General features: G+C 40.7%; 1 protein-coding gene across 1 annotated transcript in view; it reads right to left on the bottom strand.

The window, feature by feature from the left end:
* Nucleotides 1-21,692, bottom strand: part of COL25A1 (collagen, type XXV, alpha 1) — a 333,672-nt gene that overhangs the window by 74,543 nt on the left and 237,437 nt on the right. The window contains exons 10-13 of the mRNA XM_014948992.1: nucleotides 16,008-16,067; nucleotides 14,076-14,183; nucleotides 9,870-9,905; nucleotides 923-949 (exon numbers count right to left, since the gene is read on the bottom strand). Coding sequence (XP_014804478.1) covers nucleotides 923-949; nucleotides 9,870-9,905; nucleotides 14,076-14,183; nucleotides 16,008-16,067 — 231 coding nt within the window. The remainder of the gene's footprint in view (nucleotides 1-922; nucleotides 950-9,869; nucleotides 9,906-14,075; nucleotides 14,184-16,007; nucleotides 16,068-21,692) is intronic.

Here is a 21,692-nt window from a genome sequence, read left to right as displayed (position 1 = left end):
ATATGCTTTGGGATTACATTTTTACGTATCAGGGGGATGTTTCTTTTGTTCAAAAAGTTCTATTTGAACAGATCCAAGCACACCCTTAAAGAATATTACGTCAGAAGAAAAAAACAGGGGTGGCATCCTTCTCACATATGTTAATACTATTTATTCCTGTCCTATTTCTTTTTTTCTTTATATAAATTAAGCCTTCTTTATTAAATATCTTCCATACAACTTTTTCATCTTTTGAAATCAACTAGAAAATTACTTGGCTTGGGGGTGCATGGGTGAGATGCTGGGAAAGTGCCACTTATTAGCTGTTATTGCTGATGTATCTAGGACCGTTTTAACAGTGTAATTCCATAAATCCTAAGCTCACTCCATCAAACTAGGCAGTCAGCTTTAATGAGTGTAAATAATGCTGAAAGCATTCCCAGGAAGTCAGGTCTCGGGTTACCGGAGGAACAGGAAGACACCGGCAGACCACCTGAACACAGCCAACCAAGCACCATTTATCAGCAACACCTATGGCCTTTGTTTCTGCTGCTCAATTTTTGTAGTCATATGGCACTGATCTACTTGAGTAAGGACATGCATTTAATCAGAAACTCTATCTCCCCACCTTTCACAACGTTTTAGCTTTGGTTTCCTAGTTGTATTAGTGCACAAGTAAGAAAATTATAATGACCTTTTCAACTGAAAGTTAAGCAGACAGATTGAAACCAGTCTGCTCTGCATTGCCTGAACTTCCTATGATGGGGGAAATGAGAAATCTGATGTCTCACATTATGTTGCTACATTTTGCAAAATCAAAATTCAGAATCTAAACTAACTGATTCAATGCAGTGTGCAGTAGCTAATTCCATCCACCTTTTCTGCTCTCTATTTGGCACCCGGAGGAATAATCACTTTCACAGTGTTGTTGTTTATACTATACCTTTTGTCCTGGAGGCCCCTGAGGTCCCTGCAAAGGGAAAACAATTCAATTAACATCATAGCTCCAGCCGATTTAAACTGAAATGACCAATTAAAACTGCCTTATTGTGTAAGCATTCTGACACTGGACTGAAACCAGCCAATGTATTATACATCAAGGAAAGGTATAACTTCATGCTCAAAATGCACAATGGGTCTTTTCTCTTCTCTTTTGGAACTGATCTAACTACTAACTGGAAGACTCAAATTTTCTTCCCTTCTGATATTTTCTCTTCCAACCCATCCATTTCTTCTAATACTGACAAATCCTTCAGCATTAAGACAACCGTGGTTCTTCCTCTTTCTGATACCAGCCAGTTGTGTGTTCACAGCATAAAAACAAAGTTTATGCAAACAAGTATTTTTAAGATAGAAAAGAAGTAAAAGCCTAAAAAAAAGAAAAGCCAAAATCTTCTCACCTTTTAGGTATCAGCATACATGACTATGTTTTACCCAACACAGGCTCTGTGCCATCACTTGCAAGTTAGGAGAAAAATCATTAAGAATTAACTTTAGAAATTATTAAGAGCACTCTTGGGAAGTAAAGAGTCATGATTTTTGTCCCCATGACCTAAAAAGGCAGGTGGAGATAATTCAAGAAAGCTTAACTGCTTAAATTTAACAGGAGTCAAAGTCTCATTGATTTTAACGTGACCCATTTCTCATCTGTCATCTCCGAAATACCCAGCTGGTTTATGGCCACAGCAGAGAGGGGAGGCAGCAGGAAAACCGACCAGCCAACCATGTCTTGGACATTTTGGCAGTCTGAATTGGTAAGAGCCAGACTATATCCAGCACAATTTTATTTTTAAGGTAGTGTGGAGTTAGGCAGAATCCTCCCCTGTTGGTAGATGCAGGACTTGGAGTATTGCTCTGATGTAACTTTAAATTGCTAGCATGGAAAAGCTCCACTGGTGGTAATTCTGGTCCTGGATCCACTGATACATATGAAACTTTGCAGTTTTAAATGCATATTCATACATCTAAGGCTGGACATCAAACCTTGTAACAGGTTTGCAAAGATCAGTGTTGCTCCTTGAAACTTTTGCCCGATTGTCTCAGCAGAACTAGAGTCTTGTAAGCATCTCCTTTTGACTGTAGGGACGGATTTCATTAATGGAAAGCCACCTGTGAGGTGCAGTGTGACAAATTTGCTCCCTTGTCTTCAAAAGGATGCAAAAGTCTCAAAGCACTCAGCACTGGTGATATTCAGAGCAGTGTTCATCTGCTTTTTCAGACTGGAGAAAAATCCCCCCAACCTGTTGCGTTTCAAAAAACCCTGCTGTTTAAATCAGGTCTTCTTTTCACATTAAATGCCTGAATTCTAACCCCAAGAGTTGCTAGAGGCTGAGGACACTAGTAATACTGAAAGTGGTAATTGAAGAGCAGCCCATTGCTTAACACTGCTTGCAAACAGTCTCCAAGAAAACTAAAGATGGGTAAAAAACTAAATACAACAAATCAAGAGGATTTGCTGGGTAAGGGACATACTCCACAAATTATTTTTTCCCTTTCTTCCAGAGCATCCCCTTCTTCTGTGAGAAAGATGCATGTTTGGCTATCATCTTAAAAACTCCAAGAAGTTAATGCTCAAACTAGGGCTTTCCTATATCACCGTTACCAAAATAGGCTCCACATGTCTAGGTCCTGGGCATCAGTTATCTGTCGACCTTTCCCATGTTAACCTGTTGCATTCTGGAGGTTTCAGGTCTTGAGAAAAATCCCTCCATCAGTAGGTCAGACTGAATAACAAACAACTACCTTCATATCTCATTCCTGTTACTTTTATGTCCAAGGAGTGGACATTGCCTCTTCAGTTTCTAACTACTTATGAAGCTAATAAAACCTTCTAAAGACATTCAGCTATATCAAAGTACCATTTGAGAGTCCTCAATACGAAGTTACTATTGGAAAGTAAAATGATCATTCACTTATTAATACTATCCCCAAAGTAAACTGTTAAACGTGCTGCTCTGCTGAGCACTTTGTGCCTGGTGCTTGCAGCTGTCAGCCTGTGGGATGGATATAATTCTCCAGATGTCTGCAGGAACAGATCTTTCCCTAGAATCTCCCCCTCACTGTTGCCACCATCCCAGCTCCTCCAGAGGAGTTACTGAGTAAGGAAATATGTATATAGTAGCAGAGTCTTGCTCTTATTTTGCCTTAAAATTTAATCACGCAGAGAAAAGAAGCAGCAGATACTTATCAATAAATATTTTATACAAGTAGCAGTTTTCCATTTCTGGTACTTAAGCCTTTTCTCAACCTGGAAATAGCTCTGGTATCTCATGCCCATCAACCTACCATGCCTCCTGATGACAAAAACTGTCCTCAACAATACAGCTACCTTCAGCCCTATGCTAGAAAACCAATCACAATTAAAAGCTTACTTAAAGTGATACATGTCACAACTTACACACGATAACAAGTGCTTCTTATCCCTTTGAACTTCAGACTATAAAATGCAGCTGAATAGGAACAATTCTTCTTTAAAGCACTGCTCCCTAGCATTGGGAAAGAAAATCAAAGCCACTGGAAACTTAGCAGCTCATCCATTGACAGCTCCCATCCCGCCCCCACATAAGCCTGCCAGCAGCCACTTAAACAGGAAACCTGAAACTAAATTACCAGCAGAAAATGACTTCAAAAAACTGTAAAATACTCCAGAATTGCTGTAAAGTGCTTATTTTTCTGTGAGTTACCTACATTCTCTGAGCAAGGCACAGAATCACACCAGAGAGATAGAAATAAGCAAGTAAATGCAATCTGAGAGAAAGGGAGGAACACGAAGGGATAAAATAAAATAAAATAAAAAAAACAAAATAAAAATCCAACAAGACTTAAGTTTATTTCCAGATGTGTAATTGAAACCTTCTAGAAGAATTTAGATAGGAAATTCAATGACCATGTGGATTTTTTCCCCCTGATTATCCTACTGAACTGAGGATAGCGATGTGTTGCCCACTTGAACAGACAGTAAGACCAGCAACCAAAACCTGTATGTAGCTCTTGAGACAGGAGCAGAAGGCCAGAAATATGTGGTTTCCAACCAACTTAGGATGTTTTGGTTTTACTTTCTTTCTCTTCAACTGTTCTGTGTTCCGTGGCAGCTGCAGTTAGGCAGCTATGACAAGCTATTGCAGGGCTTCACTGAATGAGGTTCTCATTCAAACACCTCCTCAATAGGTGGATGGAAGAAGAAGGTGCATTGATCTGAAGAAACTAAACTATCTGTGTTTCTCTGGAGATGGAGAATTATTTGATAGTTACTTAAGCACCTGGAAAACTGGGTAAGCAAGTACAAACAGATGTTTATCAAAGTCATCTATGCAACTGTGTTTTTAAAAGATAAAATATTTCCACGATGAATGTCACTCTTCAATCACCGTTTTTTTCTAAGACCAACAGACGTCCAGAGCTTGTATCATATCAAACCTTGGCATAATAGAAATAATCAAATGAAGGTGGACACTTCAGGTGGGCCTTGACAAATAACTAACTTGAATAAATTAAAAAAACCTGAAAAGACTGCAGTAAATGTAAATACAGTTCTTCCTAGACTTCCCTTTTAATGTTACAATTGTGTTTTCCTTTAAAGCTTACTGTGTTCCTTGTGCTTTAGCAAGCTACAAAATAAGAATTCTGCCCTGTAAAGGTTAAAGTTGCAGTTTCAAAGCACAGTAATTCGGGGTCTGATACATTAGCAATAGCCTCTGGAGGCTTATTTGCATTCAACTTCAAGTGACTCAGTTGCTTAACATGAACATTTGAACCATGAACTAGAAAATCTGGGCATTTTCAATTTGCCAGTCAGGGGTGGCAGCAGTAATGATTTGTTTTACTGGGTATCGGAGTTCATGGAGAGGGAAAACAAACAAGAAATGGACATTCCTAACAAAAATATAATGGAATAGTGAATGTTTTTATATACTGAAAAACTTACACAGCAGAATATGTCACAACGGAGAAATACACTATCATACAAAAAATCTCTTATTCCAAACCTTTGCAAAAAAATTAATATATTCCTGTTTTTATAAGCTTCCAAACTTTCTATGTAAAGTGAAAGCTCTTTGTACCTAGAAGACCAGGTAGGTACTGTGTCTATAAGGACAGGCCTAAAAGTTCTAGGCCTGTCCCTGAGAATATATATTTCCCCTTTGGTGCCTATAAGAATCTTTAAACACTTAGAATGGAATCATAGAATCACTTCGGTTGGAAAAGACCTTTCAAACCATTGACTCCAACCGCTGTCCCTGAGAATATATATTTCCCCTTTGGTGCCTATAAGAATCTTTAAACACTTAGAATGGAATCATAGAATCACTTCAGTTGGAAAAGACCTTTCAAATCATTGACTCCAACCGTTAACCTAACGCTGCCAAGTCCACCACTAAACTACATCCCTAAGCACCGCATCTGCACGTCTTTTAGATACCTCCAGGGATGGTGACTCAACTACTTTTCTGGGCAGTCTGTTCAAATGCTTGACCACCATTTCCGTAAAGAAATTTTTCCAATCTAAACCTCCCCTCACACAACTTGAAGCTACAACCATTTCAGTGAAGAAATTTTTCCAATTTAAACCTCCCCTCACGCAACTTGAAGCTATTTCCTCTTGCCCTACCGCTTGTTACTTGGGAGAAGGGACCAACACTCACTTCGCTGCAACCTCCTTTCAAGCAGTTGCAGAGACCAATAAGGTCTCAGCATCTTCTTCTTCAGGCTCAACAACCTCAGTCCCCTCAGCCGCTCCTCATCAGATTTCTGCTCTGGATCTTTATCAGCTTTGTCTCAGCATCTTCTTCTTCAGGCTCAACAACCTCAGTCCCCTCAGCCGCTCCTCATCAGATTTCTGCTCTGGAGCCTTAATCAGCTTTGTTGCCCTTCTCTGGACATGCTCCAGCACCTCAATGTCTTTCTTGTAGTGATGGGCCCAAAACTGGACCACAGTATTTGAGGTGCAGCCTCACCAGTGCCAAGTACAGGGGGACAATCGCTTCCTGACTCCCACAAATCAATTTTTTAGCCGTCTAATGGCATAAAGAACTTAAGAAGGAAACCTGAACTAGCAGATGTGCATGAAGAAGAAAGCACAGATTTCATACAAAGTAGTCATCTGCATTTCAGTTGAGGCTGTGTTCTACCCACTGATAGCATTTTCTGTGCATAACGAGCACATGATGTAATTCTGAAAAAGTGTTCCTGCATGGTTGAGGAGTGTTTCATAAAGACTGCAATTTCTAGAGTACTAGTATGGAAACATAAAATGTTTTAGTATTGATGAATCACCTAGATAAAAGGACAACCAGATAAGAAAATAGATCACATATGATGGGAAACCTCATATCACTTCTGATTAAGCAGTGCCCCCTCCAATGCTATCTCCCTTAACTGACGAAAAGAGCAGCAATACCTATTAATTAGTGCTCAGGCAGAGCTTCTTATAATCATTTTCTTAGTCACTGTTGTGGCAACCATCACTGAAGCACAGAGGTTACAAAATGTCAAAGTCTATTTTTTCCTGAGATTTCCTGCAAGTTAAGATCAATGCAACTGCATTGGGGAAAAAGAGACTAGTTGCTGCGAGAGGCACAGGCTGAAATTTTCCATTTCATCTGCTAGTTCTTAGTAAACTTTTGCAGCTAAACAGCTTAAGAACAACACCTTATAAACTCTTCTGTGAACATGCTACCAGAATGAAAAAAAAGAAGGCTGCTGCAGAACTCTGGCCATTGAAAACAAAATCCCAATTAGTAGTCTCCCAGAGGAGCTATGAAGATTCACACTGCCTGAGGATCTGGCCTCGGCCATTGGCCTGAAAGGCTGAATTGAAGCCAGAAGCACTTCCCATCACTTCTGCCTGGTCCCTGTGAGTTCATTTTGTTAATTTTAACCTAAGAAGAAAAATCAATATTAATTCATTTTAAAGATGTCGCATTTTGCAGTCTTAGCTGCAAGGTTACACCTTCCCACTGTCTTTCACAAATAGCAATATCCTTTGGCATAACATCCTCTTTATTCTCAAAAACTAGCAAAAGCAGTAACATTAGGTCTTGCTTTCTTGAACAGATGCCCAGCAAGTCTGTATAAGCACAAAACTACTAGTTTGGAAAACAATACATCTTAAAGCAGAGGGATTTTGCATTTGGGTTAATCATTATAGTATAGATTTATTTTGCAAAGAGACACCTTTACCTGAATTCTCTGGTTATTCTGGACTGTTCTGTTCATGCTAAACATCTGTAAAATCACTTATCTGTCTTTAAAGCCAATTTTGGGGGATAAAATAATATATGGGGTTTTTTTCAGTGACAAGAAGTGGTTGATTCATACACTGAATATGTTTGAATTTAATTATTTTCCAGGGAGCTGAAAAGATTGCAAATTTTGATCTTCCAGATTTTTATTACTATGCACTAGTTTAAAATACTTTAAACATGAAAGCACCAAAACCTCTGCCACGTGAAAATTAGAAATAAAACCACTCCATGCACACCTTCTATCCTGTTGCAGTTTATGAGTCTGAAAATGTTTATCTATCAGTGTCAGCCTATGAGATTTCCCATCACTGACTCACTTTAAGTTCTCCTGAATAGTCTACAATCAGAAATCCTAGCCCTTGGGTAGAAATTAATTCATTTATGATTAATTCCGAAAATGAGACGATAAAACAGAAAAACTTTTGTATGGTATTTAAGAGTCCTTATCACCAGGAAGATCAGTCAAATGTCACAGGAAAAATGATGGATTATGAGAGGCAGAACTTAACTTTAACTGAAAAGGTTGAAAATCTAAGAAAACTACTGGCCTTCCCTCTTGCATAGCATATATTTTGCTAGTTCCACATAACGATTCCTATTTGCTCACATGTCCAAGGCCCTTTCCAGTAAGAATCAAGTACTGTGGCATGTACTATGGTTCCTCATCCAGGATGGAGGCAAGATGGAGCCAAGGAGAGCACCAGATGCTGTGAAACATTCCCTACAGTTTGGATGTACTTGCCGAAGGTTGCGGAAGCACCTGAATAATTGTAGCACTTTCCGCAGGGCAGAGAGTCTGGAAATTTGTGCAGACATAAGGAGTATGTCAGAAGCACCAAGAAGAATTAAAAGAAATTAATTACCTCTCCCTGCTACTCTGGTGCGCTTTACTTGATCTATACACAACCTAACATTTAAGCTGTCAAACTGCCTTTTAGAGCAGGCATTCAGAGCTGGAAACTCACGTAATCTGGGAACTTTCACTAATTCACGCTTGCTGATTTGATTTTTGAAGCACCTTTCTCCCTATTTAAACAAACCTTCATTTAGAAAAATAGTACCAGTTCTTTAATTCTTACACACAGACGGTTACTTCTCCCTATTTAAACAAACCTTCATTTAGAAAAACAGTCCCAGTTCTTTAGTTCTTACACACAGATGGTTACTTTAGAGCAGTGGGTCTATGACCCCGAAGGTCTGGTCTGGTGTAAAAGGAAGACACTATTGCAAAATCTGAGTGAGTTTTGTCCAGAGGCCAAGTAGATGAACGCTAAAAGGTGATGGACTATGTTTTGCTTTAAAAGCCCTCAGGTATTCTATGACCCCGAAGGTCTGGTCTGGTGTAAAAGGAAGACACTATTGCAAAATCTGAGTGAGTTTTGTCCAGAGGCCAAGTAGGAAAAAATTCTAAACAAAACCAAACCAAACCAAAAAAAAACCCTTCCCAGCTATTGCACCTATTATTACCAGGCCCTCAGAAAGCAAAAGGAAAGAACAAAAAAAGTCTGGAAGCATGTTAAAACACTAGGTGATACCTTTGGGAGGCTTTGATTTTGATTTTGTTAAACCATTATCTCAAAATGAAAAAGTACAGGACTTAAACTGCCCGATCACAGCACGTATTTCCAAGTCTCAGAATCTTAGCTTTTTCTTCCAAAAGATATTGGGTCTTGTCAATTCAAAATGTTTTGCAATTTGTCAAAATTAAATATCATCACACCTGTTTAAAACTTCATAAATTCAAAAAGATAGCAATCGTATCTGCACTGATTGATGAGTATATAATCTTCCTCCTCAGAAGCATTCAGGAATCAAAACCACATGCCACAGGCTACAACTGTGTCATCTCTCATAAATATAAGAATGACCATGAGTGTTTAGGGAGATCTTAAGGGGAAAAAAACCACCACATGTTTCACAGTTCTGGGAATTTGTGACAGACAGAAACTTCTGATGCCTTACCCTGTGGCTGAAACGGATTTACAACCAGTGGAGCTTCAATTTGCTTCCAAATGAATAGGATTAATTAGTTCCTGATGCAACAGAAAACATATACTCCCATATATGATTATTTGTAAAAAAAAGGCATTCATTTGGTTGATACATTCTCACACACACACAGAAAAAACCCAAACCCTCAGGAGAGGAAAATATTCTGAGAGTTTCAGCATGCTGTGCTGTGTCTTCACTGTTCCATTGGGCAAAGGGCCAGAGCAATTGCCACAGAGACAGCTGGGATTTTGGCCCTTAAAACAACTAGATGGTTCTTATACTACTCAATCGTCCCAAGGTGGAAACAGCTCCACTTCACAGACAGTAGTAAGTGGGCGCCAGGAACTGGGAACACCTGACTTGGCTCTTTTTTGCTTTGCTATGCCCTTGGTTGTTTTGTTTCCCTCTACTACTGCAAGCTTACAGAAGAAGTTGGCCTTATGTGACAGGCAACTGTACGTCAAAAGAGGATATTGTCTTTCTCATGTTTTCTTCACAAAAGAGGCTTCAAATAGTCTGTGACAAAGGAAGGTTAGGAAATACATAGATACAAAAATATAGATATAAAGCTTCCTGGAATTTCACATTTTAAAATGTGTATATGTCATGTATCTGTTACAGCTTCTTAACAAACTGAAAGAAATGAGTACTTACTGTCAGTCCTTGTTCTCCTGGCTTTCCTGGCTCGCCCTTAAAATATAAAAAAAGAAGAGTGTATAATTTCAGTAGCACGTCTTGAATTCAGTTCTCTACCTAATAATAAAGTGTCTTAAAAATTCCATTCTTAAACAGGTATGGCAGCTGACTGCACATTAAATGTATTATTTCTTTGCTTTTTAAACTAGTTGGCCAATCTCAGACATTTTAAGAGGCAAAGTACTATTTCACAATCATGTAATTGCATAGTTTGCAAGCCAACAGTTAAGGATTGGTGTCCTGACTCTGTCCCTTGATTCCGAACATAATATTCCATTCCAGTCAGTGGTGCTAATGGACACAGAGAAAGGTTATTTTCACATATGTGCCGAATGGAACTGTTTACATATTCCAAAACTACTGCTCTGTGTCATCACCTCAGTCAGCAGGCATAACTTAACATTACAAATTATCGTGTTCCATAAACCCATGAATATTGGTATTTTGAAACCATCCAGTAATTACTCAGCTGTTAAATACCTGGATTGGCTTTCAAAATGGTAATTCATCATTTTTCCAATGTATTCTCTTTCTGTGGGCACAGCTCTACATAAAATCAGAATCTACCTTCTCCCCTTTCTTCCCATATGAACACATACCAGGGTCTGTAGACAGCAGAATATATCAGTTGTATAATACAGCCTAAAAATACCCATCCAAAAAACAGAGTTCTTATCATTTCAGTGATCTGGTTTATAGATCACTCCCCTGTAAATCCAACAGAGCAACTGTCATAAAAGAAAACCTGTCAAAAAACTGATGATAACTGTTCTGATGTTGCTGTTCTTGGCAACTAAAAAGAACCAGAGCTGCTTCTTTGGGTGTGTGTACATTGCATTCAGAAGCAAACACATAGCATCTGCAAACACACCTAGATATTCAGAAGACAGAAACCACACAGACACAGGTTTCTGACGGCTAATTACCCAAGCTTGTTGAACTTTTCAGGTCACTCTGAAGCCTTGCTAACTTGTGTATACAGCAATCATACAGCCTGAAGTGAGCATCAAGACATCCCCATAAATGTTGGGAAATAATGGTGAAATAATTTCAAGAGTTTGTATCGTATCTTATTCTTATTACCAGCAAAAAATCCTCCTTCTTCTTTTACTTCTTCTTGGAGGTGTTAAAGTTTCAAAGTCTTTGTGCTGGTGTCTGTGTGATGCAAAGGGAAGGCACGTATTCTAGGTATCACTTTGTAAGAAGGCAATTATGCTTTGGTTTCAACATGTTCTTTTGTTGACATCCAAATAAAAGCTTAGCAGAAGGCTGGACAACCCTTTCTTACATCTCTACTCTTCCTTGGTTCTTTCTCTGCTGGCAATAGGCCCAACAGCACTTCCCTAACATTTCTACCTCCTTAGCTCTAGAGATTTTCTGCCCAAGAAACCAATACATTCTCATCTCTGGAAGCTTTAAGTATCTGCAACAGTATTGCACACTTCTGGGATGCAAAGTGATCATGACACAGACGGAGACGTGTGGGGACAGATGGAGACGTGTTGGCACAGATGGAGACGTGTGGGCACACAGGCTGCTCCTCAATCCTGCTATACTGTGGAAGAGAAGTAATGGTGACTGCTAGAGTTGCTCCCTGTACCTTGTTACCTTGGCTGCCTTACTTTCTCAGGATACAAAGCAAGTGTATGGGCATGGGGGAAAGCAAGGGCCCAAACATCATCTTACGGCTCTGGTGATTGAGGAGGACAGGCTGGAAGAGAAGCCCCTGCTTTGCTTAGCAAGGCAAAAGAGTGCCTTCTAACTGCCTTCTAACGGTGGCTGGCCACTGTAAGGACCATTCTATAGCTGTGTGATGCTTCAGCGTCCCTACTCATAACACGGTGTGGCTATTTTTTTGTTGTCAGCTCTTTAGCTCAAAGATCCACGCAAGCCTTTTAAAAAGAAAGCTCTCGCTACCCCTCAGCTAAATTTCCCTTTACAGGCTCTCCTGCTTGACTGTGTATCACATAGCCGTAGAGGAAGAAGCCTTTTGAGGATCAGCAACATTAACCTGAGGGTACAGGGCAGTAGGAAGGAGCAGGATGGTAACAACAGTCATCAATCCGGATGGTTTCTATCTGAGTGCTTGTTTGTATCTGATTCTAAAGCAGTATTATGAACTGACTTTCCATAATGCTATAGGGCTTAAGATAGCCACAGCTTAAAAAACTATAAAAAGAAACCCTTCCTTGCCATCTAAAGTCAAAATCACTACAGAACTATTATGAAATGGAATGATCTCATTGCATAAAATGCATTACTTTCCTGTTATGACAAACACTAATGTTCCCTTTGCTAAGAAGCACAAAACCCCAAGCGACACACAGCCGCATTGTAGTCAGCAACACCAGCTGATCCTCCTAGCCTCTTCTACGTGGGTTATAAAAATGGTATCACTGCGGTCAGAAATGGGCCCTGGTTTCAGTCTCACCCTCGCTACATCAAACCAGAAGCAACTCTGCTGAGCGCAGTCCATTTCACCACATTAGAAGAGCGCAAGCGAGGCCCACACGAGGCCTGAAGCCTGAGGTGATCCAGGACCAGGAAGAAATGAGTAGGTGGTCAAAGTAAAGCATTGCAATGGAAGCAATAAACTTGGAATGTCATTTCATAATCTCAAGCTAGAACTAATAGGCAATAATGGTAAAAAAAAAAAAAAAAAACCCAAACAAAAACCCCAAACCCTGAACAACAACAACAATAAAAGCAACCCTAGAGAACTACAGGCCTTAACTGCCAAGCCTTGCTGGATTGTCAAAGGAAATTTTAGCAGAGCCTTACTATTATCATCGTATTATATCATATTTGTACAGTTAATACAATTTCAGATGAGGCAAACTGAATAGGGCCAGAACAGGAGCATAGATATTTTCTTTCCTGGCAATAAACTTGGAATGTCATTTCATAATCTCGAGCTAGAACTAATAGGCAATAAAGGTAAAAAAAAAAAAACAAAAAAAACCCAAACAAAAACCCCAAACCCTGAACAACAACAACAATAAAAGCAACCCAAGAGAACTACAGGCCTTAACTGCCAAGCCTTGCTGGATTGTCAAAGGAAATTTTAGCAGAGCCTTACTATTATCATCGTATTATATCATATTTGTACAGTTAATACAATTTCAGATGAGGCAAACTGAATAGGGCCAGAACAGGAGCATAGATATTTTCTTTCCTGGTTTTATCTAAAAAAGGCCTGCAGGCAAATTTTATGCCTTCCTGCCCTGGCCCCACATAACGAGCTCTGTTTTTTCTTCAAAAAAAAACTGTTTCTGTTTCCATCACTGGTCCTCACCTTGCTAGATCCCTATGTGTCCTCTTGGCTGTGATATTTACTTATCAAGGAGGTGCATGTGTGTGTGTGGGTGCATCTGTACCTGTGGCGTGTCAGTTGTGCCTGTGACTCCATTTCCAAACTGATAACACAGTGGCATTCACGGTGAAAAGAGAGGTACTTCTTTCAAAAGAATTAAAATTAAGGAGTAATTTAATTTTAAAATTAAAATACAAAACCAAAACCATATTCATATTTTGTTTAAAAAAAAAAAAAAAAAGCCTGTGCTTATGCATTTGCTTAAAAACTGTGTAATTATCAGGTCACAAAATGCCAAAGGCAGTGGGCCTGTGCCTAAAACAAACAAGAGGCAATATGCTGGATTCTGCTGGTTGTTCTAATGAAATGCGGGGACTGAGCCAAAGAAAATGGTTCTGTTCTACTTGTGTAAAGATGGCAGAATCTGACTGCAAAATTCACCATATTTGGGGCATGATTTTTGAGGCTAAATCATTAGAACCCAGAAGTCAAGCCCAGCCACACTACGACGTCTCAAATTCAGTTTTATCTCAAAGTTTGAGTAGAAACATTTGCCAGTTGTGGAACAGGGCAGACCCTCCTCATGTATTAAACATCAATCAGCAACTGAGAAACCTTAGAATGTGTGGGGAAACTGTCAGGGGTGGGAGGCAAGGAACTTAGGTGTTACTCTTGGCCCTGCTAGGAACTTGCTCTGTGTGTGGGGGACTTCAGGTACACCATGAAATCTTCCTGTGGTTCCACTTCCACGTCTCTTACTTGCCAATTTTACCTCAGAAAACATCTTTGAAACTGAGCTGGCACGCACTTGAGAGGAATTTGGATACCGCGACAGCAAAAGACTAACTTACTGGTATGCCAGGCATCCCACGAGGACCATCTTTGCCGGTATCTCCTGGGGGACCTCTGGGTCCTGGTGGCCCTGGAGGCCCGGGGGGCCCAGCTTGTCCTTGGTCCCCCTAAATTAGTGAAAAAAACTCATCAGAAGTTTGCTTTACAGGCATCAACCACACAAAAAGACATTGATTTACCCAAAAAGACTGCAAGTCAGGCTGGAAGAAGCGATTCGTGAGTTAGACACTGGCTTCTTCACCGCTTATGGCAGAGACTGCACTTAGCCTTGAAGACCAAGGGCTTGTATCTGTCCAGTGGAATCAGTTACAGAGCAGTAGGCCCAAATTCAACACTGCCTGTCCTACCACAGGACATAAGCCAAAATTTGAGGTAGCCTTGCAATATTTTATTAATACAGTTTTCCAGAGCAAGTAACTGTTTTCAATAAGCAGCTGTTTGCTTCACAATTGGCATAATCATAACAAAGATAAGGTAAAAAAGAGAAGTCACATGCGAGAATATACCGTTTGCACAGCAATTTTTCCAGCCCATCAATGATGCAGGCATAGATTTCAAAAATGAGCATGGAAAATAACTACTTTTTCAGAAAATTGTACATTATTTTTCATATGTTTGGAGGAGTTGTTTTATAGTGACAATCAGCTAACTCCAGTAATGATTTAAACCCATTAATTTGTAAAAGCCAATTGTCAAGAGAGCTGCCAAAATGTCTTACCTTCCCCTTTAGAAAAAAGACACCAAGTCTGGTGCTCAAGTTGTTAAATTTCCAGCACACCACTGCAAACCACTGGAAAAAGTTGACTGCATCTTAAACATGGATCATCTAGCAAAGCAACCCATAGCCTTTTAATTGTTAATATCATTAACATTTTCAAATGAACACCCTGCTATAAGAAGGCATTCAACCAAAAAAGTACAGCAAAGAGTAAACTGAATGTAAAGAAGAACCCGATTCCAGTGAGATGAAGCACTACCTTAATGAGGCGGCGTTTAATGAGCTGCTGATCAGCAGAGAGAAACCCATGATTGATTTTAGGAAACACCATCTGATCAGGCAGGTGAGGTCAAAAGTTGAAGATCAGAGATGACAGAATTGAAGAATAGACATCAGAAGGCCCGAGAAAGAAATAAAGACATAGTCATTAGATTTGTAATAGCTAAAATAATATAAACCGGTGCTTCTGCCTGACAGAAACTGTGCATTTTCTTTTGAAGAAATTGACCTCGAATGTACAGGACATACTGCTGCATTAATTAATCATATTCAATGAATTAACTGTGTAAATTTTCTCTCCTCAGATTCCCAGTGAGCGTTCTTCATTTGTATTAATTTTTTCATTACCTAGGCCCTAAAAATCAGTATTTTTATACGCTGTTCTTTCAGCAAAGCTTCTAGAGACAAAGCACCAGTTCAACTTTCAGTCAGATTTTCTAACCAGCATATTGTGCCATGAAGAATGGTGTCATTTTAACAAGGACTGGAGTTCCAGCTTTACCAGATTGCTTCAATCCTTCCTGCTTAATTTGCAAATGCACTTTGAAAAAAATCTGTATCTACAGATTAAATTAAACCTCTGGTATCTAACACAAATAGTTGACTCTATATGTAACCAGTATAGAGTTCACCAACATTTTCCACACTCCTGTGTGCCTCACGGAACAGAGCTACAGAGAAATCTCATCTGAAAATAAAATACTGACCAAGATCCCAGGGAATGTGGGTGCTGCCGGGGTTAACACCACACACAGTTGTAGATTTGATCCCATGCTCTGTATCAGGAGTACTTATCGCAATGTAAAGGCAGTGAGGGTTGACTTAGGTCCACCATGAGGATTCATTGGTGTCCCGTGGTGAAAACAATTTTTCATGTGCACTTTTATGCTGATACAGAGAGACCTGACTGAACAGGTACGTGTCAGCCACAAACCTTGACGGTGAGGATCTGATTACTGTGCAGAGCAGCGACTGTGGGGAAGCCTGGCAGACCCTAGGGACACAGCATAACATAGTACCAAAACAGCACAACACAAAACGTCACAGAGACAATTTACTAACAGACAAACGGAACGAACACTATGTTTAGTGTACCCCACGTTACCTACTGACGGGAAACAGCCTCTCTGTCATATGGGAAACAGAGTCAAGCTTCGCACTGCACTGCAGATGCAGGCTGTTACTTTTACAACAAGAATATCAAGAGATTTTAGAAGCAGCAGTCCCATGGAGGTGACTTGCCTTAAAATTACAATAAATTTGACAGGTGTTAAGACTATCAGCCAGTGGACGACTGAGACATTTTCAATTAAAATGTGCTACAGCACATCAAGACAGCTATGTCGAAAGCTTTGATTCTGGATTGCTGCAGAGCCTGGCAGCAGGGACAGTGGATTTTGAAGCTCTTTGTATAATTGTATACATAATTTGTATAATCCCACTCCTCACATTCTGTTTAACATATGACATTCAGCACATAAACTGGTAGTACGTACACAATTCTAAACACTGAACAACAATCTACTGCTAGATCTTGGGTAGTCCAGAATGGCCAAGGTCAACATTTTCAAGACATATAGCAGCATTTTCATATCCAGGGCAAATTTCTTTCCCCTCAAGCGCTGTGTGTTGCATATCGTTTTTCATAGCCTACTCTACCAACACGTATCGAAAAAAAGAAGAGTGTGGCAATTGTGGCCTGCTGTGACAATACAAGGAGTGAATTTTGCTCTTGGTTCAACACCTTTCTTGTGTTGCCTTGTAGGGTGCAAACTAGACCTTCTGCTAAAGTGGAAACCTCACAGAAGGAAATCCCCAAGTCTTCTCCCTGCCTTTAGCATAGCACACTGTCTGAAGCACAGGCTTATTCGATGGCCGAGAGACATCTGTCTGAGGAACATAGAGTAAAACACAGTCTAGTAGCTCCAAGCCCCCTACACGTGCCACCTCGATGAGGTGGAGCTGGAACTGGAGTATGTGGCAGCAGCAAGGCTGCAGCTTGGCATCTCCAAAAGGGAGGGCTGTGCCTGGCTCTGGCTGCTGGACGAGGTGGCTTCCAAGAAGTGAAGTGAAGTCTCTGCTAGGGCAAAACATGTTGCCATGTCGTCTGAGCCCCTTGCAGCCCAGCTGGCCCGGTGGAAAGCACCAACAGGCGACGGCAGCCCGCCAAGGTCTCTCAACTGCAGCAGATTATTTTAACGTGGCAAATAGTTGCCCTATTCATCTCCTCAAGTAATCACATCAGAGATCTTCTAGATCACAAAGACTGCACCACTCTTTAAAAAAAAAAAGGCTCAGCAGCTTTCTGATGCCTACACATCCTTCACTAGCACCTTTGAGGCGCATTCAGCAGCTTTATTCCTGTTATTCCTCCACCCGTGAGAGGAGGAAGCAGGGACTCTGTGAGGGGATCCCATAAAGCCGGTGGCAGTTTCGCCAGCCTTCCCACTTTGTTCTGACGAACCGTGGCGTGGCGAACTGCATTGCTCACTGACCTGAAACCTCCTCTTTAGAAACAAATAAAAAGAAAACGAAACCAAAAAAGGACAAAAACTCCAAACATTTAAAGAAACTCACTCCTGAGACACTGCTAAGACTGGAATGATACATCATTTAGAAAACAGATGTATCAAATTTGCATTTATCTTATTATGGAATATAAGTTAAAGAAGTTATTAGATGGTAATGTGCCAGAATCTTTACATCTGTGACTCATTAGCCCTGCTGTGCACATGGTCTGGTCCTCTTCTAGATAAAACTCCAATACCCGTGTAATGGAAATGAGTGCAAACAAGAAACCTACAAAAGAACTAAAATCTCAGTAGCAAGCAATAAACTTTAAATTTCATTTATTAAAAAAAGGGGATAAAGAGAAAATCTTTTAACAACTTCATATTTACCCATCAGCCTTTAGGATTACAGCACAGTAATTTTCAGTTACCTCTAAATGTAGCATGTTTGCCATTTGACATTTTACAAAGTGGAAACTCAAAACTCATAATAGGTTTGATTTCGTCTTGAACATGGAGAGCTGAGAATTAATTAATAAAGGTATTTAATAAGAAAATGCACTGGTTTGCCAAGAAAGACTTTTTTTTTTTGAGAAGAAATGAAAGAATTTGGAAAGTTTTGTGTGGCTCCACACAAAGATATTTACATAGAGCACTTCAGAGTCCAGCCCTAGCATTCTCAATGCTTCCCAACACAGAAAAGTTCAAGAGCAGCTAGCAGTACTGCAGTTTTCTGCCTATATATATATACCTAAAACACATAAGAAAAGGGGAAAACTCCATTCTTCCATCATCAGTTTAGTAGCTTCTTTCAGCTTGTTCCCAAGTAGGACAAAGCTTTCTTTCCTTTGCCCAAAGCAGGCATAATATCAGACTTAATGGTCAGAGACACGCAATGCCAGCTTGGACCTGGATCATCTCCCCTTAAGTAACACACATATTTAGAGAGAGCCAAAAACAAGGGGATATTAAATGGAACCCAGCAAAGAAACTATAATGGGTACATAGTTTTTGTATGCGTGGGAGGCTTTAGAAGGCATCGCATCTTCTGGCATCCATGAAAGATAATGTTGGCACACAATGAGCTTCTAAAAAGGCATAAAAAAGAGCCATCCTTCCCACAAAATGAGTTCTCTTCCTTTCCTGTCACTCTACTATAAATATAGCCACAAATATCCCCTAGATCTGTTTTATTTTTTCTCTATCTAAAGCTGTTCTCAACGATGGATTCGAAGTTACTCTATTTTCTCTTTATTTGGTTTGATTCTTGAACTGCGCATAGGAAGGGCTCTTCTTCTACACCCTGGGAGGCCCTCACAGAATACAAAACACCACAGTGATCAACAGCGACCACTGGCCCACTAAATTCCTCTGCTGACAGCAACTCAAGCTCACCCTGGTTACAATTTCTAAATTAGCACATTTGTTGCATGCCTCGCTGCAATTTTTGCCCAAATGCCAAGCAAAACATGATGCTTGGCGGAGGCTAAGAAGCATGTGATCACAAAATCTAGCATCCTGCTCACCTACCTGGAAATGTAGATAAAGCCAGTCGTCCCCATACAATGGAGACGTCCCCATACAGAGAAAACCTAAGGATGCCACAACATCATACTATTCCCTCTGTCTGACTTTTTACTTAGATCAAATAGTTCTCCTGTTACATCCATCACAGCCTTCGAAGACGTAATTTACACTAGCAGTCTTAGATTTTTCACAGAATCACAGAATCTTCTAGGTTGAAAGGGACCTTAAAGATCATCTTGTCCAACCATCAACCTAACTGACAAAAATAGACACCCACACAACAAACAAGGAGCATCATCACTAAACCATACCTCCCAGCACTACATCAACCTGTCTTTTGAACACCTCCAGGGATGGTGCCTCAACCACCTCCCTGGGCAGCCCATTCCAATGTCTGATAACCCTTTCAGTGAAAAATTTTTTCCTAATATCCAGCCTGAACCTACCCTGGTGCAACTTGAAGCCATTTCCTCTCGTCCTGTTGCCTGTGACTTGAGAAAAGAGACCGACACCCATCCCTCTACACGCTCCCTTCAGGTAGTTGTAGAGAGCAATAAGGTCTCCCCTCAGCCTCCTCTTCTCCAGGCTGAATAACCCCAGCTCCCTCAGCCTCTCCTCATAAGACTTATTCTCCAGACCCCTCACCATCTTTGTCGCCCTTCTCTGGACCCGCTCCAGCACCTCAATGTCTTTTTTATGGTAGGGGGCCCAAAACCAGCACATTCAGTGTATTCACCGTGCATTGGTCTACACGAGGTCGACGTTAGAAGGTCACCATAACCTTGTCATACGGCAAGCAAGCACAATAACACTGAGCGACAGCGTTACCGGTTTTACACTACGCTGCGTTACGCTCCATTTTGACTATTGCATTTCCTTAGTATAGTAAATGTCACAGTCCTCCTTAGGATTTTCCTTCTGACCTGCCAATAAACCCAAGCTGCACAAGCTTACGTGTTCCTGCGAAGACATGGCAAATGAGACAGGAATTACCACCTGCTGTTCACTTGCACTTCCTAAGGTTACAGCCAGCTGCTGCTATTTCACATCAAATCACACAGGCTTCGGGGCCAGAGTGATCCTGACACTCTTTATGGCTGCTTTACCTTCCCCCAACACCACCTCCAGTTCTAATTAATCCCTCAGACCAAGTGCCAGTCCTGCAGCTAATTATTGTACCTGCCCTGGGGAATACAGTGTTCAGTATCACCCTGTATGGTGCCATGGACTCTCAGCAGGGGCTCTTTTATATAATCCCTTTTATCATAACTGCTGCTTTCTCCATCAGCAGCTCTGCTCACTAAAACAGTGCACCACAACAAGACAAGGATCCAAGAATTTCTTTTCACTTAGGCAATCAGTCGGCAAAGAGGTTTTTTTAATTTGAATACACCATGTAATGATTCAGACTTTGTATTGAAATAATAAAAGTGTAATGTTTAAGAAATAACACAAACAGATCAATATAAAAGTGTTATTTTCCGTAACGACCTCTGTATTTTCACAGTAAACTTTATCTGACACTGCACTCAAAATGAGCAAAACCAGAGAAAGCCAGCACTTCTCTATTTTGGTCCTAGCATTAGAAGAATTTTCAGTAGGGCAAATATCTTTTCCACACAACTCAGCTACGAATTCTGATGAGTGATCACACTCTGACCTGCCCAAAATACCCTTCCTGAAGGCAAACCTATAACTCTCACTGGAACTGATGGTAGGCAGCCAGTTAACTTCCAGAGAAGTTGGTCCTCCCCCAAACCAAGTTGTTTCTCACAGCAAAAATATTCTGCCCTGGCTTATGTTGCTCTTAAAATTTTATACCCACTACAGTTACGTGACATAACTAAGTGGTTCAAGCCACTTCTATGATATTGATTAGGAGTGGATGAAATATTTTTAAAGAGTCATTTTGGATCAAAGTGCTCTAACTCAAGTGTTCAGTATTGCAGCCCTTTTGTGGGACAGCTGTGGTGGGAGATAAAACAACTCCATGATGTTTTCTCTGTCACAGGACAAGGCTGTAGGAAAAGGAACAGGATGTACACAGACTTCCTTCCTCACCATTCCTCTGGCATTACTAAAAAGGGGCAAGATGCAAACCAACTGGTGGTGAGTGAAGAAATGCACTGCCTCGCTCTTAAAGACAGGAACGACAACATCCTCATCTTGGGAGCAGGTATGTGGCACCCTCTCTGGAGTGTCACAGCTGTTGTGCATTCCCCAGGGGAACCTCAGGAGCCCGACATCAAAGGCATAGCTTGGCCCTGGAGAGTCACCCGAAGCCAAAAGGCCGCTTCTGGGAACTCGGAAAGGCGGCACATCTCAAGTCTGAGTGTGCCAAGGCTTCAGACCAAGTTGGCAGCCAGCACAACCCGAGTTCTTTCCTACCCTCTTCGAGTTACAGAGCTCCCAGTTCCCTTGCTCCAATTTGTTACCCTACTTTCAGCTTAAGGGAGGAAAACCTAGGCGTCCCAACAGCCTAATGCTAGTGAAGCAGAACAGATAATTAGTCCCAGGAACGGAGCAGGTAAATTCCCCTGTTGCCTTTTGGCAGATAAGGAAACAAAGTCTCAGAAGTTAAA

The sequence above is a fragment of the Calidris pugnax genome, unplaced genomic scaffold, assembly GCF_001431845.1.
Source record: "Calidris pugnax isolate Ruff unplaced genomic scaffold, ASM143184v1 scaffold185, whole genome shotgun sequence".
Classification (NCBI taxonomy): domain Eukaryota; kingdom Metazoa; phylum Chordata; class Aves; order Charadriiformes; family Scolopacidae; genus Calidris; species Calidris pugnax.
Note: the sequence above shows the minus strand (reverse complement) of the source record. Positions and strands in the feature narration are given on the sequence as shown.